Consider the following 18,484-nt stretch of genomic DNA (forward strand, 5'->3'; position numbering starts at 1 on the left):
CATATCAAATATCTCATTAAGTTCGAAAGAGAATTAAAACAACATAAAAAAGGATGATTAACAACGAAAATTAAGATACCCTTACCAAAGGGGATAAAAAGTAAATAAAAAACCCTGAACTCAAAGGTAAATTAACAAAGGGGGAATCCTGGGAGACCTGACAAAAACAAACGCTCAAAGGTATCTATATAGAACGTGAAGGTAATATAATCTGTATGTTTACTAAATGATTTTTGCATGTCAACTCATCGACTTAATATCATGTTTATGGATTTTTCAGGCCTTTTTGACATTATTTATTAAAAATCACTGTCTACACTACTGTAATGCAAATTACTTTTTCAGTGAGTCAAAGATCTGCATTATGATATCATCATCAAATTATTCAACAACAAAAAAAATTATCTATTGATATTTTACTCTATTGGGGAACATAAATCAGTATGTTTAAAACGTGTTTATCAAATAAAACATCAATCATCTTTAACAAACATCTTTAGTTTGATGTCCATTCTGATGCGATGACATCACAGTTACTAACTGGCTTAAGATCATATTTCTGTATATTTACACTTTGCCACTAATGATAGAAAATAAAATCCAGACAACCCAAAACGATATTTATGGAATTATTCAGCGTATTATACAAAAATAAGGGACCAACTAATTGACCTTCAGACTGATCCGTATTGAAATTGATGATGAAGAAAAAGGAAGTGTCAACAGACACTTCATTTTTGATTCGTCACGATCCGATTGCCAGACAATGTAGCGATGCCATTTCACCAAATAATAGAATAACATAGTGATTATCTTGTCGCAAGAACGACGACCGGGTTTAAATAGAAATACAATTGAGTAACAAAACTATACAATATAAGTAATAGCGGTTCTATCTTGCCGGAGATATGAAAATCACTTTAATGTGAATCAACCATTTATATCCTATTACTACGCCAATGAAATCAGCAATATTTTTATTACCACATTGACTAACGGAAGAGCAGAGGGCTCTGTGACGACGGAAACATAGCAATTTAGATGGAATTTTGCTCGTCAAAACTGATTGAAACGTGGAAAAATTGCCGGAAGAATAAATGAATTAGGTCTTAACAGCCTCTTCAATGACAATCAAGTCAGAAATTTAATAAAACAGTTGGTATATTATAACACCAGTAAATGTTTATACCATATAATTTCATAGTAGACATTGGTCCGTTGTTACTTATTAGCTTAATTCCTTGTGAACAAAATAAAATAATAAGACAATTCTTTCTCTTGTATTTCCATTTTTCACGTCAATTAACTTTAAATATATAATTCCATTATTTTTATCGCAATATACGACATCAAATAAGAAGGTTTTAATCGGATTAAAATTGCCAAGGGCAACACGCCGGTGCCACATTTAGAAAAAGTGATGCAGGTGATGCAAGCTGGTTACCATTTTTCTCTGATTATTTGTCTTTGATATGATAAAAACAAAAATGAAAAGCAACATGTACAGTGGATTCCATAAACCTGAAAACAAGCTAAACATAACACGAAAATGGATAAAAATTTACATATCAATTGTTGGTATCGGAATATTAGGAAACTAATGTTTAATTAATTGTAAAGTTTAGATTTTAGCTTTTTAAACAGTCCACACGAGGAGATTCATCAATTCAGAAAACCGATTTTGGTTTTTGAAGAAACAAATCTTACACATGTTTCTGTTTCCAACTAATTTGTAACCGGTTGAAAGAACAAATTAACGTTTATTAAACAAATCAGAAACCGAAAACCGTTTAAAGCAACACATATATCTATATATATCTATTGATAGATTAAGATTATTCCTTATTGATATTCATCTTTATGGAAGATAAGAATTCCTTATATAACCAAGACGTTCAAACACGTCGTAAATCTATTTTCTAAAATGACGCATATCCAATATGCAGTTACCAACAACACATGAACGCAACTCTGCTGGCAGCGGCTTATATTTTGTGGTTACTGTACAAACACGATTCATAAACCAACAAGGTTTGTAGTTAGATTTAAAATTCATTATTATTATATTTATAATTCAGGAATCAAATCTAACTACGAGCTGTTCTTGAAAGGTAAAGTATTCTGATCACCTGTTCATTCAGGGGTGACAGTCTGCACTATACACGTTTTTTTTTCCATTTCGAATCATGAAAAAAGTAGCAAACCCTTATTCATTTAATTCACTCATCCCTTACAAGCAGCACAGAACGGTAAACACAAAATACGCATATATGTTTATGTAACAATATTATTGATATGATTTCATCCTAAGTCTGCAGGTATGCGATCATTTTGTTACTTGCTTTATTATCATGAATAATGTTTTTTATGTTATCCGGAGGTGTTAAGCCTTATATGATTATCTATTTCTTTGAAATAATTTATGGACAATATGATGTCCATTAAAGGTGAAAGACTTGACCAAGATATTGACTTACTTCCGGGTGAGTATATGCGCATTAAGGTATTTGAGTCGTTCGTAAATACTTTTTTTCTGAGCCTTTTATACAAGAAAAAAATATCATATTGACCGCAATTGTTAGTTTTTCATTATTAATGCGACTAACTATTTAGATTCTGTTTCACTAAAAATGTCCCAGATGCTTTATAAATATTTGTTGATAGCAATCAGCAAAAATAAGCTGACGGAAAGAGAGTCATTTACAGAACGACTTAAAGCGATTCAGTGATACTGACCTGTGAGCATACTAATTAGGCGAATCTCGTTCAAAAAATGAAAACTATTATTGTTGTGTAATGAACTGCTTTTTCCAGTAGATTTAAAAAAAAAAATGGGAAAAACCTTTCGATTTGAAAATATCAATCATTTCAAGCAAGTAATTGTCTGTTAAAGGTTTGAAAAAGATAATTGTCTTTTCAATTATTCAACTTTGTCAATTTTAAAAAAAACAAATCATTCAATTGGTATATTTTAGCATTTATTTATATAGACAAATTAGTTGCTCACATGGTTCAAATGTCACTTGATCTCAGCTATATTTTTCCCGGCAACGCATTCATGTCCGCTTCTGCATATAGCATATAACGCATTATATTTATATATTGAACTTCCCAGGCACTATTCATACTTTGTATTATGCTTGCATATGGAAATATCTATTTATGAATGTTGAACAGTTTATCAGTATATACCAAAACTGTTTTCAATTTTGATAAATCTGTTGTATGAGATATATCTCTGAAAAAAAAAATTAAAAAAGACATATGAAATAAGAACAAAAGTACATCCTAACTATTCTAAAAAATAATGATTTCCTAATATTTTGGGGTAAATAATTATTTTTTTTTTATAAAATCTGTCAATAACAACTAATATTTCAAAGTTTTTATTGTTCTGTCAAAATTGTTAGTAGAAATAACAATAATAATAATACATGATAATAATAATAATAATAATAATAATAATAATAATAATAATAATAATAATAATAATAATAATAATAATAATAATAATAATAATAATAATAATAATAATAATAATAATAATAATAATAATAATAATAATAATAATAATAATAATATCATCAAATTTAAATTTCAAAACTTTTCATTCATATTGAATTGGAATAACATGAGGTTTGTTACATTTACTTTTGAGCCATTTATTAAAAATATCAGGAGGCATCTAGGTGTCAAAATATGGTCATCAATAATAGACAGATATCATTATGTCAAGCCCTTAATCGCACCGGATTAATTTAAGCAAATGTCGTAAACATGTAGTATTTTAATAGAATTGTTATTCTTAAGCATGCTGATGACATTTTTACTATATTTGTCGGTGTAAAGCGTCTCTTTATTGAAGATACTTTGATTCAATGAAAAATTTGTATCTAGTTTATAATTTTGCTGAAATTAGGCATGTGTTACATTTTTTATCTACTTTTTTTTTTTAATATTGCGCATTTAATAATGTAGACTTCAAATTCAAGTATTGTTTTTTTGTGTCTTAAAGTATGCATTTAACAACTTTTTTTTAGCTGCGAGCTTTGTCACATAATAATATAATGACCTCTAACATTTCAATATTAAAGTGACAACTACAGACGTTAATAAGCTTCAAAATTTAATCAATATTCATTTATATTGTCATCCTAACCTTTTTCTCCTTGTTTGTTTTTGTTACTATATATAATACTGTTAAATAATACATTCATGTTTGTACTTCTACTAATCAAAACCAAGCATTTGATATTGTTGAATATAAATATTCAATACATACCATTCCACTGATTACTGCATGCCTTTGGTGCTTTAATTCGTTTTCTAGAAATATATGTGACAAAAAACGAATTACTTATACTTATACAAATTATTCATAGTGTACCCTATCATCGGCGAGTTAACATTGTATAGTAAAAGAAGAAGAATACAACACATTGAAAGTAGAGGTTGGGTGAAAGTTATTGAGACAATATACTAAGGACACATAAAAAACACAAAGTACGCATCACAAAGTCTCCAACAACAACAAAAAAGTGTAGATACAATTTGTCGATCTGTTATCGCCAATAACCTGGAAAAGATTTAAATAAATTTTGAAGAAACATTCTTTCAACATTTCATAACGACGGATATGTTCCGATTGTCGTTACAATAATGCAACCCCCTTATTGTATTTGACATCTCAGATTTAAACTGTTTACCTTATTTGTACACCACAATGGGTGCCACATATGGAGCAGAAATTGTTTACCCTTTCCGAGGACCTGACATCACCCCGGATATTGATAATTCTTGTTGCTAAGTCTTTAGTTGTCTATGATGCATTTCGTATACTGCTGTTAGTCTTTTTTTTCGTTTAAAGCCATGGAATTTGTCAGTTTTTCATCGACTTTAAATCAATGTAGATAACTCAAAGTATCCCAACTTTTTTGCCCTTTTTGTGATTTAATGGAAAATCTATTAGAACTCTGTATAGACAGTTTGCAATATTTTTTTGTGAAATTTCATAAAAAGCAATCTTTCAAATCCGTATCGGCATTATTTTCCCAACACTGATCTTATTTTCTTTCTATATTAAAGTTTTCTTTACTGTTTTATTGATTCCAGACTGGTGTTCATTATTCAATTGTCTTGTCTTGTTTTTATTATATGATCAAAACAATTATTTATCAAATTGCACTGTAAACAATTTTATTTGAACTTTCAAGAAATGTATTACACTTTCTCATGCTTTCGGCAGTAAGATCACCTTATCAGTTTAAACAAGTCTCATCAAATATGTTTTTGTGTTCAGTCATAACATTTTTTTAAAAAGAAGCCATTTGTTTTGTTTAGCAGTTTATGGCTTTAATTTTAAAATGAAAAAGTACATAAAAAATTGGAAATGCAAGCTTTTACTCTAATTATTTTTATCATTATTTAAATTCTTCATTTCTTTACTAATGCAGATTAAACTTGAATCTAGTTTTCAAGAGATTGAAACTTGATGATATATATAATAAGGTTTAATTTTAGTATCAACCAGACCCTACTATTAGACATGCCATAATGATACCTTGTCAAGCTTTGATATGGAATTAAACCAGTAAATATCTTGTTTTTATAATCTAAGTACAGAAATCGATATAACACATTCATCTATCATTGAAACCTTTAACACCGTTTGATATTTTGAACGTGTATGTATTAGTACATAAATCAATTTCTTTTCGAATCTAAATAAATCCATGTAACATGTAAACTATTTGTTGAATCTATAGATGGTATTCGTTAACACTACATTCGTTTAAATATAATCCGCGTTTGTCTTGGTTTTAAGTTCTACAATAACTTTATCAGGCTCTTATTTTTGATGTATAAAAACAAATCGTGTGTCCGAAAAGTTGTTAGAAATAGGTTTTGTTTCTGATAAAATCTGTTTGTAATCTAGCGATTTATGTTTTATTCATTTGAGTTGTTTTTTCTCTAAAATATATAATGTGGATTCATTTATTTACATGTGAACCAATTTTCGTGGATTGAGAAACACTTTGATTTCGTGGTTTTGCAATAGTCTGCATACATTACTATAGATAAAGTTTTATTCGTTGGACATTGAAATCCGTTGTTCCTGGGTAACAACGGAATCCACGAAAATTGGTATCCAACGACAAATAATGAATTTGAAGTAGTTGGATGGTGATCTAACATCAACCTGATAATAATGAGGAAATCTATGTCTAACAATGACCATGTCACCCAAGAGGCCATAAACCTGACTTGACAAACTTTAATGTACCAAGCATAAGCTTGCGCCAATGAAATAATGGTTACGAGGCTAGTTAGATAGCTTGAGACCACCGAATCTGGTATAACCCGAAGTAGAAGTGATTGATTTTCTATGCGAATTAGTTTGATTAGATGTTTTATTTTAATTTCAGGTTTCACCAACAAATGTCGTGGGCGATGGGCTATACATGCATGCTATGGTGGTAAGCAAATTGTACTCGTTAATTTAATTATTTCATGTGTAAATTATCTAAAAATTCTGATTTAATCGCAGACCTCATTTGAATCATGAAGCAGCTTCTAACTGTATCGCATTTGTTGACACACTTTTCCTTGACAGTATTTTCTAAACACAACATACAAGCAACATAGAGTCAAAGATTTTTCTGAAGCAATTTTATCTGATTTCGCTGGCAATATGTTTTTAATATTGTAGAAATGCACAAACTTTATAATGTGCTAGATATTATATGAACGTGTTCACACATAGTAAACCTGTTAAGTAAAGAACAAAGCGTAGTTAGTTGTGATTCGTAAAATTGTACAGCTACACTTCTTATCTTTTATACATTATTTCTTCGAAAATGTTTAACATCAAATTGTAGCTCTATATATTAAATGCAACCAATACAGGCCATATTTGTTTATAAAAATAACCATCTTAAGTTAGAACCATTCTGAGACCATCTTAGGACACCTGAATTGGTATTTTATTACAGTTAGGACAATTCCTAGGGTTTTTCATAAATTGCGACATGTTTGATGAACCCACTTAGGAAAGAAATCGACCGAAGTTGGTCTTAGGACATGTCCTAACCCTTAGACTACTTCGATCAAATAAAATCACTAATAAAATATGTTATTTATATGAAAACGCATCAAATAATACTTTAGAAATGTGAAAACTTTAAAGAAATTTGTGTTAAAATCATTTTTTTATTACAAGTTGTGGAACTGTTAACATAGGAAATTTACTATTCAACTTGTATATTATATTTATTTGTCAAATCAATATGTGACACTTTAACAAAATAATCTTGATCTTATCTTATCTCATCCAATAAAAAAAATTAGAAAATGGTGTGAGCTCGATTAGTGAAGTGTAAAAATTTTCAAACAAACATTATTATTATTTTATCGAATTTCACTCTTTTTTATTTGGATACAATCACTTTTTGAAATCTTTTCTAATATTTTGTAATACTACAAAAATATGAAAAAAGTATGAGTTAATTCTGTTTTTTAACTGCTAAAATTACTTAATAAACTTTCTAAATTTGAAGATCTTTCAAATGAATACATGTAATTTTAGAAATATAACTAAGAAACGACTTTATATCAAGAATAAATCACCAAACATGCAAAAATTCCAGAGTTCACTTATTGACTAAAATTATGTTCGGCAATAGGATGAATAATCATCATCAGATTTCAGTAAAAAGGCTTAATGCCTAGAAATGTCAGGCAATGACTTAATGCCTATGCGTTAGCTTATTGCCTAGGATTTAAGCTTAATGCCTAATTTCACTTATTGCCGCTAACATATATAAAGACTACTAGTAATACTTTTTTTTATCTTTTTTTATTCGGCCGTTCTACCTTAGCGTCTGAACTAACGATACATTGATTAAGATGTTTCCAAATAAGGTATGATAGAGATAGAAAGTATGTATATTTTTACGCGACTGTGTGTATGTGCACACTTGACAGATTTTAAAGAAACACATGTGTGTAATCTCTCTAAATGTAAAGGAATATACATTAATAAATCATATCAAAACTTTATTGCAACATCACCCGGATTTGTTTTAATTATAAGCCAACTAGGACGACTTGTTAGGCCCTTTTTGTTTTCGTGTACCACTTGTTAAATGTAGAGTTTTGATGTGTTTCTCCCTTTGAATTGATAATTTTGTATCTGTTTCAGGAAATGGAAAACGGTCTGGACCACCCACAGATTTGTCGAAAAACAATCAAAATGATCAGTTATTACTTAAAAAGATATTACTGCAAAATTCAGATTTTAATAACTATGGTATAGGAAATTTTGATTTATCACCTAGTGAATCTTTAGAAGAACGATCGTCCGGAAACAATGGATTAGAAGATTTGAAAACTTTAAGTGATTTGATACAAGAATTGGTGAGTCTATGTTGTTTAATATTACAAAAAAAATGAGAATGGAAATAGGGAATATGTCAAAGAATGAATTTACTGCAACATTACTTTTTTACAAGCACAACTTTGTATTGAGAAAAAAAAAGAAACTTATTCCAAGATGCAACAGCCAAGTATTTTGTATTCAATGTTTTCGTTGTTTTTTAATTTCCCTTTTTAAGTTTGATGATCGTATCTTGTTTTGTTTTATTTCTAAAGCTCTTTGGAATGTATGTTTCGAGTGTATGTTTAAGGTGGAATAATTGATTTAGTAATATTGATTTCATTGTTTTATTGACGGGGAGTAGTTACTTTGATAGTTCCATTAAGCCTTAAATTCATTAAGCAGTCTTAAAAATAGTTTTTAAAAACATGTATACGAATAAGAAGATGTGATATGAATGTGACTTAAACAACTATTCGCCAGAGACTTAAGGACGATAAAGTAAATACGATAGGAAACTGCAGGGCCTTCGACACTTGTAATCACGTAAATAAACTCATCATAGATTACAGGACTAAATTTAGTATATACGCCAGACGCGCGTGTCGTCTGCAAAAGACTCATCAGTGACGCTCGAATCCAAAAAAGTTAAAAAGGCCAAAATAAAGAACAAAGTTGAAGAGCATTGAGAACCAAAATTCCTAAAAGTTTTGCCAAAAACAGCAAAGGTGATCAATGCCTGAGGTAGAAAAGCCTTAGTATTTCAAAACATTCAAAATATTGTAAAGTATTGAATCACAAGAAGTTAGTCGATCAGTAATTTTCCTTTATACAATGAAACCTTTGAAAACGGGAATAGCAGTAAGATAAAAATAGCCAAAATACCGCACTTTGAGGACAATTTGTAATAAACTCATCATTAAAAGCAGGTCAGGCAGATTAAACTTACATACGGGCTCATCTAAAAGTTATTACAGTGACTTGACTGTTAGTGTTGCTCTCCACCAATTGCAACTCATTCAATATAATGACCAAATTGCAATTTGTTTTATTAAACCAAATTGTTCAACTGGTCAGAATATTGAACAAATTGTTCAGTCAAAATGTGAAAGTGCAAGGTGATAAAATAAAATATACTTACAATCCTATAAGACTTTAACTCCACTTTAATGATGTTGTGACAAAATTAGTTTATCAGTTTGTATAGTTATATTATAGTCATTTCCATGCTGAAGAGGAACTGTTTATTTTGAATTGCTATAAAATTGTCCAAACTAAGCTTTCATATAGTTTTTCTTTCTAAAAGTATTCTATATTTATAAGAATCAGATATCATTTTAAATAAAACATCATATATTCAGTAAAATATGTGTGAAATAACAATATGCTATTGATAAGTTTTCAGGGGAGATAACCTAAAATATTATTCTTTTGAATAAAGACTTTTTGAAAGAAAAGTTATTATCTCCCCCATGGAAACTTCCTACAAACATATATTGCAATTTTACACATATTTTACTGAATATGAAATGTTTTAATTCACATAATGTCTGATTCTTATAAATATAGAATACTTTTTTTGATTGAATAGACGGTTCAGAACCTGCTTCATTCTATCTTAGATAAACTTATAATTGTTTTCATGTAAAATGTACAGAACACGGTATTTACAATCTCCAAAGCAGTAACATTTATCAATTTAAGTAAAATAAACTGTAACCAATAATTTACAAACATGTAAAAAAACAAATACCTTTGAATAAAGGTAAATTTACAAATGTTAGGCTGTTGCTCCCACTGTTGCAGTAGTTATCAAAGGTATCAGGCTTATAATTTGGTACGCCAAACACACGTTTCGCGTATATATGACTCAACAGTGACGCTCAGATCAAAATAGTTAAAAAGCTAAACGTGTATGAAGATGAAGAGCATTGAGCACCCAAAATTCCAAAAAGTTGTGCCAAATACGACTGAGATAATCTATACCTGGGATAAGAAAATCCTAAGTAATTCGAATAATTCATACTATTGCAAACAGTTAATTTATAAAAATTACCATATAACTGATATTCATGTCAACACCGAGGTACTGTTTTGGATTGTTTTTTTTCTTAAAGATTATATACATGAACCCAATTTCTTAACTGATATACAGTCGTAAATTTGCGTTTGTCTATCTTCTTTTCAAGTTACTATATATCACATTTTGTTATTATTATATCCAAAAGCTTTGTTTTGATATATGATATATAATAAATTTATAGTAAAAAGAAAAATAACACAAATAACGAACTCCGATGAAAATTCTAAATAAAAAGTCCCAGGGTAAATGACAAAATCAAAAGCTCAAACACACCAAGAGACATTTTCTTAAGTGGAAAATGGTAGAATAAACCTGGTTTTATAGCTAGCTTAACCTCTCATTTCTATGACAGTCACATAAAATTCCATTATACTGACAACGATGTGTGAACAAAACAAACAGACATTATAGGTAAAAATATGAAGAAAGAAAAAATGAGACACAGTAGTCAACATTGTATAATCTTAATCACTATAAAAACAGGTATATATGTCACCAATGTAAGCAAAAAGAAATATAAACAAAGCACATTAGCACGAAAGAAAAGATTTCAAAAAATTACCAGGGCACAATAACGCAATAATAGGATGTATAAGTACCGAGCCACGTGAAAGGGATATTGTCAAAAAGATACTTACCAGTAAAAGTAATAAGTTGTAAATGCAAATAAAAAAACACTATAAAGCAGTCAGAGTTAAAAGTTTATTTGCCGATTAAGGTTTTAACTTGTGTAAGAAATATCAAAGGAAAGGAGTGAAAATGCTATATGTCAAGGTTATTACATTATAATGTATTTAGATAGGTAAAACACATATTTTGACCTTATTTATGTTTGGCACTATATCGAACTTTTACAACAGCGATATTTTTTATTTTGAATTGTACAACGAGGTCAATACATCTGACATTGCAATTATAGTCACGATGACATCGTGAATTCTTTTATTAGGAATTCGATTTATTAAGTTCTGTTTGATGAATTCTCGAATATACGTTTTGTTTAACACTTAACTAGTTTTGATGGACTACAAGCGAACATAATATTTTTAATTGCTTTATGCTATACAGTTTTGGTATTTATGTAATCCGCACCCATTTTGCTTATTTTAAAGTGTTATACATACGCTAGACAAATAGAAAAAAATATTAAGAAAAATGCATTTAGAATATAATAAAAGGAATATGCTCTAACTAAATTGCTGCAAATTCAAGTCCATTAATTTGAATTCGCTTTATGATAATGCTGGTTTTCTTATCTGATACATTTATACCAGAATGTTAAATTTCCGATTGTATCTAAACACGCAAACCTTTATGTTACAAATCAAACGTTTACAACTTCGGATTCAAAATAATTAAGATAACGAAGAGCTACATTTTAACAGTATTAACTGATCATAATAATGTTCAGTTTCATGTCCTGCAAATGATTGTAGTTGAAAGAATCTAAAGAAATCATAAAACAATACAAGGAACATAAAACAGTATCATTTTTTGTTAACCTAAAACACGTACGTCGTGGAGTCCTTATTTACAATTTTCCATTTTGGTGCAGACCTTGAACGCATAGGTTCTATCTACTTTAATTTGACGAGATACAAATAATTATAATGCAGCCGTTGCACTTAATATATATATCAAATTAGTCATTTTAGGTGTAAGCGAAGGCTGTTACCTGTTAATATACAGGATCTGCCAGGGAACTACTGTTTATATTCGAAAGGCTGCTACACCTGTAGGCACACTTATCCTATTTATGTGTTGTTGTATTTATGTTCGTTATAGCTGGCGAAAAGAAGATTACTTTAACGTTACACTACACTATAAAACATGGGAATGTTCGGTATTTTTTTCATTTTACTGTAAATAACAATAAGGTTGTTATTTCCAACGCAACGCGCAAGACATTAAAAAAGATGTTTAAAGTCCAAATATTAAGAGTTGAAGACGCAATAACACAATAGTTATATCCATCGAATACTGGTCATATAGAGGAGCACCTACTAAAAGTTGTTTAAATAGCCACATGTATCAAAAACCACATCAAAATGCAAGTTTGTGATTAATATAGAACGTAGCAATTGAAACTTTGCTGCCGACTATTAATTGCTAAAATTAGAAAAAACATTTGACTAGTATATAAGTTAAGCAAGCTTTCACTGTGTCGCTGACGTCATTCAACCAGCATTAGCAGTTTTTTCGGTGCATTTTATTTCATTAAAAATGTTTTGTTATTTTCTCATAATGTATCAATATCATTAAAGATGCTAAGTTTAGATATTGGTACACCAAACACGCGTTTGTCTACATAAGACACATCAGTGGCGATCAAATTGAATCAGTTGGAAGGCAAAATCCAACGCGAAATTGAATAACATTGAAAACCAAATATTCCTCAGAAGATCAGTTATCACTTTGTTGAATTGATCTATCTTTTACATGTAACTCTATAGGTACAATTCTTATTCCATATTTCGTTGAGATCAATATCAAACCATGTTGAAAATTGCCCCATCCTTCTCTTGAATGAAATTGACTTATCCGATTCAGATGATCGTAAAATTTTCATTTAATTTCTTTTATGTTTACGTCTCTGGTCTGATTAAAAACAAGGGAGCGAATCGGATGAACTATTATTTCTGTTGTTTATAACATTTATTTAACAAAATAAAATCAGTTCATTTGTCTAAATTGTCTAGCAGAAGGATGATCTATGACACAGCAGCAAGATATAATCAAAATACTACATAGATGTTGCCAATTTGCTGTTATCATCGACAGATCAGAAAAATCAAAAGAAATGAGGTTCTTCAGATGACGTTTTTGTTTATCAATGATTCAACCACGCGATCACGTTATGGTTAAGAATGAGACAAATATACACAGCTATAGTTATTACTCTCTTTTAATAGATTATCAATAAAAACGTATTCCTGTAGAGTTATTAATAATGAAAACTGTGTAATATAGAATAATAGAGATAAAATCTCCTAGATATAAGTATACTGGTGTGCAATGACCAATAATGAAATTGAAATAACCCGAATAAAAGCGACGCACAAAAAGCAATAACCTGCAAATAAGGTAAACACAATGATAGATCAAAGCCATAGAGATAACAAAAAGTAGTAACAGAATAAACTAAATGGTTTATAAAATAACCAATCTAAGTGTTGAACAGGATTAAAAGAAGATCCGGAACACACAGTAATGCGTGAATGCGTGAAATAGATCCGGTTATTATTAGAAATGTTTTGTAAAAGTAAAATTTTTAGATATTTTGAATAATTTTGTTAGGTTTTTTTTTTAATCGGTTTTCATGTACCCATGCATTCTCACATTGCTTTATTATAACGTTGTTTACAGCGTCTTAACCACACTTGTTGCTGTATGATGACAGTGGAGTAAAATTACACGATTTATTTCACATTTGAAATAGTAGTTCTTTTAAACTTGAAAATGACAGCATTTGTTGTAACCAATGTAATATTTAAACCAGTTCGTAATTTATTAAAGATTAATTTGCTGTTAAATTTTACATTTTAAAAAAAAGTTATCTTTTGGATACAATGATGTTTAGTTATATTTTGTGCAGATTTTTCAAAGCAATATTTTTTGGTAAATCAAGCTAACATTTCAAAAGAACACAGATATAGTTGACAATAACATACGATGGTATTGGTATTGGTATATTTGGTGAAGTTAGAGCTGGTATCTATTTGAATATACCACTTCAAGGACAATATTCAGTAAATATAATCTATCTTAGATGTGTGGTATTATGATCTGGTCAACGTTAAGGTGTGGGATGACTTCAGCTATAATTTCCTTTTGTTACAGATAACCATATATGTTCCACTCCAACGAGAGGGATTTCATGGAAAATAACACACAAGGATGAGTTGGATGTTAGTATCTGTAACAAAAGGACAATTATAAATTAGTATCAGCTTCAAAATGGGGAATATATTTTGGCTATTGAAATTAATGTGATGTGTTTTAAGTCAAATCTAGAATTAGGGACAATTAATTTACCATTACTATAAATTCTAATTAAAAAATGCTGCATTTTAGTCGAAATTTTAATAAAAGAAATTGATTTAAGACCAAATTGTCATAAAATTCTAAGCTATTGTTACAGTAAAACATAGTTTCAAGTACAATTTTAATGACCGAATACTAACATGTGACTCATCCTGGTGTGTTATCTTCCATGAAATCCCTCTCGTTGGAGTGAAACATATATGGGTATCTGTAACAAAAGAAAATTATAAATTAGTATCAGCTTTAAAATGGGGAATATTTTTGGGCTATTGAAATTAATGTGATGTGTTTTAAGTCAAATCTTAAATTAGGGACAATTTATTTACAATTACTATCAATTCTAATTAAAAAATGCCTCATTCCAGTCGAAATTTGAATAAAAGAAATTGATTTAAGACCAAATTTGTCATAAAATTCTAAGCTATTGTTACAGTAAAACAGATTTTTATTGTCTCACTAATACTAACATAGTTTCAAGTACAATTTTAATGACCGAATACTAACATGCGACTCATCCTGGTGTGTTATCTTCCATGAAATCCCTCTCGTTGGAGTGGAATATATATGGGTATCTGTAACAAAAGGAAAATACGATTAATGTCAACTTATTGTGTTTTGATGTATGTGTATCTTGTTGGATTTGTTAATCAACTATTTATCTTATATTAGTCCCCTTATGAACTGGAATTCTTTTGAAGGTTATCCTTCAATTATTGGCAGGTGTATCTTGCTGTCAAAACAATCTGCGCTGGGAAAATTGAAAATTCTTTTTTTTTAAACCCAGATAGTTTACAAAAGCTTATTACATGGCACTATCTGTATTTGTAATCTGTTATTGACTTTGGTAAGGGTTATGAGCAAGTACGACTTATCAATTTGTTTATTAAATAGGTTTTTTATAGTCATCAAACGCTACATTACAATTGTGAACATCAGTACCATGTGACTTCACAAATCACTAGCCTATTTATTCCATACTGCAAATAATGGTATCGTTAAACCATTTCCCCCCAGTTTACTCAATCATTCATTGTTTTTTAATGACAGACAATTTAATTTCGGCCCACTCTATTCGTCAGACGTATACGTTGAAAATTTTATGAATGGATATAATGAAAAAGTTTTAGGTTTTTCGATTTCGTCTTCGAAAACAATATGAATGAATAAATACAATCCATATCCACTTTCTTTATTTTCTGAAATGAAAACACAACAAAAATCAGGACGGCTGCAATAGAGACTATAGTGATACATGATCCTCATTGATGCAATTAAAAAAAATTGGATATAACAACGAGAATATAAAAACTCTATATTTTCAGTAAACCCACCTACGAATATAATGAAAATTGATATAGCATAATTTATTTATAAATATCAATTAAAATATGAGATATGAATAATAATGTACGAACGTCGTGTTTCAGTCATAAAACTTTATCATTCATGATTATGATCTGCTGATGTTGAAAAAACAAATAATAAAACAAAAAGTGTTAAGAACGAAAGTTACAAATAGCAAACAGTTGAGCTAAATATTGTGGGTTTTTGTAAGCTGAATAGGTTTCAATCGTGGGATTAGAAAATCAGATTATTTATTATCTCTATGTATACATTTAAACAATTTTGGCATTACGATGTTGTGAATCTACTGGTATATTGTTGTTCCCAATACAAATTATCTGAAATAAAATTGAGAAAGGAAATGGTGAATATGTCAAAGCGACAACCACCCGACCATAGAGCAAACAACAGCCGAAGGCAACCAATGGGTCTTCAATGTAGCGAGAATTCCCGCACCCGTAGGTGTCCTTCAGCTGGCCCCTAAAATATGCATAATAGTACAGTGATAATGGACGTCATACTAAACTCCGAATTATACACAAGAAACTAAAATTTAAAATCATACAAGACTAACAAAGGCCAGAGGCTCCTGACTTGGGACAGGCGCAAAATTGCGGCGGGGTTAAACATGTTTATGAGATCTCAACCCTCCCCCTATACCTCTAGCCAATGTAGAAAAGTAAAAGAATAACAATACGCACATTAAAATTCAGTTCAAGAGAAGTCCGAGTCTGATGTCAAAAGATGTAACAAAAGATAATAAATAAAATGACAATAATACATAAATAACAACAGACTACTAGCAGTTAACTGACATGCCAGCTCCAGACCTCAATTAAACTGATTGAAAGATTATGTCTTCATCATATGAATATCAGGTACAATCCCTCCCGTTAGGGGTTTAGTATCATACTATCATAAAATATATGAGAAGAACATAACCCGTGTCATGCCAACAACTGTTTTTTTAGAAATAAATGTGTTTAGTTCCGATGCAAAGACCCTATCAGTGAATCAATGTTAAAGCCAAAATATGCAATCTTTAATGACCTGACAACAGTATCGTAACTATATCCCCTTTTAATAAGTCTATTTAAAGGTTTTGTTAGTTTCTGAGGAGAATACTGACATTTTTGTGCTTTATAAAGAATATTTCCATAAAATTTTGGATGTGAAATACCTGAACGTATAAGATGTCTGCATGTTGAGTTATATTTACGAATTATTTCCTTATACCGGTGATAAAATTTAGTAAATGTTTTGACCAGTTTGTGATATCGAAAACCCTGGTGTAATAATTTTTCAGTAATACATAAATTTCTCTCGCTAAAATCTAATACATTGTTACATACACGAGCGAATCGTACAAGTTGAGATATATAAACACCATAAGATGGTGACAAGGGAACGTCACCATCTAAAAATGGATAATTAACAATAGGAAATGAAAAATCATCTCTTTTATCATAAATTTTTGTATTAAGCTTCCCGTTTATGATATAGATATCAAGATCGAGGAAAGGGCAGTGGTCATTGTTATCATTAGCTTTATTTAAAGTAAGTTCTACAGGATAAATTTCTTTAGTATACATACTGAAGTCGTCATTATTTAGAGCCAATATATCATCCAAATATCTAAAAGTATTGTTAAATTTTTGTATCAAATGTTGTTTTGATGGGTCTTTGCTAATTTTAGTCATAAATTGTAACTCATAACAATACAAAAACAGGTCCGCAATAAGTGGTGCACAGTTAGTCCCCATTGGAATTCCAATAACTTGACGATATACGGAATCTCCAAAGCGAACAAAAATGTTATCAAGTAAAAATTCAAGTGCATAAATAGTATCAAAGCATGTCCAATTGACATAGTTCTTTTGTTTATTGCTACTAAAAAATGATCTAAAAGAGTTTGAACATATGTACTCGCATTCCGACTTTTTAAATGCCCAGTTAATTAGGGATGTGAATGTTTTCTTAATAAGAATATGAGGCAAAGTGGTATATAGGGTAGAAAAATCAAAACTTTGAACAGATTCAAAATCACCAATATATGCATGCAATTTATCAAGTACTTCCAACGAGTTTTTGACACTCCAAAAGTAATTAATTCCACTATTTTCAAAGGCCTTATTCGAACAATTTATTATCAGGTTTTTTATTGTACCAAGTGTACTAGTAAGTAAAACAGACAATTTAGTAGTTGAACAATGGCTGGAAGATGAAATAAATCTATATTTGTAAGGTTTTTTGTGCAGCTTCGGAAGCCAGTACATAGTTGGGACTTTCATTGTGTTTGGTTCTGCTTGTAAAGAAGTAGCTAAAAGTTTATGTTTGTTACAGATGTCGTTTTCTGAAAATGAAGTCAGTTGGAATGTTGGTGAATTCGTGATTTCCTTTTGCAGAACCTCTATATAAAATTTACGTCAAACAATAATGATATTATTAGCAGCTTTATCAGCCGGGACAAAAACAAATTCCTTGGCTAGTTCTGTTAGTTTATTTTTGATACGCGAAATAGGGTTTTTATAGTTTTTGTTGAGGGTAAAATGTTCTTTAAAATGTTGTATTCGTATATCAACTATCTTCATTACTGAATTAAAAAAAGAGTCCAAAGATTTTTTGTCAGCTTTTTCCCG

The 18,484-nt window shown here is 29.8% G+C and overlaps 1 protein-coding gene across 2 annotated transcripts in view; it reads left to right on the forward strand.

The window, feature by feature from the left end:
- LOC139492225 (uncharacterized) overlaps positions 1-18,484 on the forward strand; it is a 30,051-nt gene that overhangs the window by 6,724 nt on the left and 4,843 nt on the right. Inside the window, exons 2-4 of one of the 2 annotated variants that reach the window (XM_071280410.1) lie at positions 2,448-2,483; positions 6,426-6,476; positions 8,201-8,415. In XM_071280410.1, coding sequence (XP_071136511.1) covers positions 2,448-2,483; positions 6,426-6,476; positions 8,201-8,415 — 302 coding nt within the window. The remainder of the gene's footprint in view (positions 1-2,447; positions 2,484-6,425; positions 6,477-8,200; positions 8,416-18,484) is intronic. The other variant, XM_071280411.1, reaches the window with a different exon arrangement.

This window comes from Mytilus edulis, chromosome 10, assembly GCF_963676685.1.
Source record: "Mytilus edulis chromosome 10, xbMytEdul2.2, whole genome shotgun sequence".
NCBI lineage: Eukaryota > Metazoa > Mollusca > Bivalvia > Mytilida > Mytilidae > Mytilus > Mytilus edulis.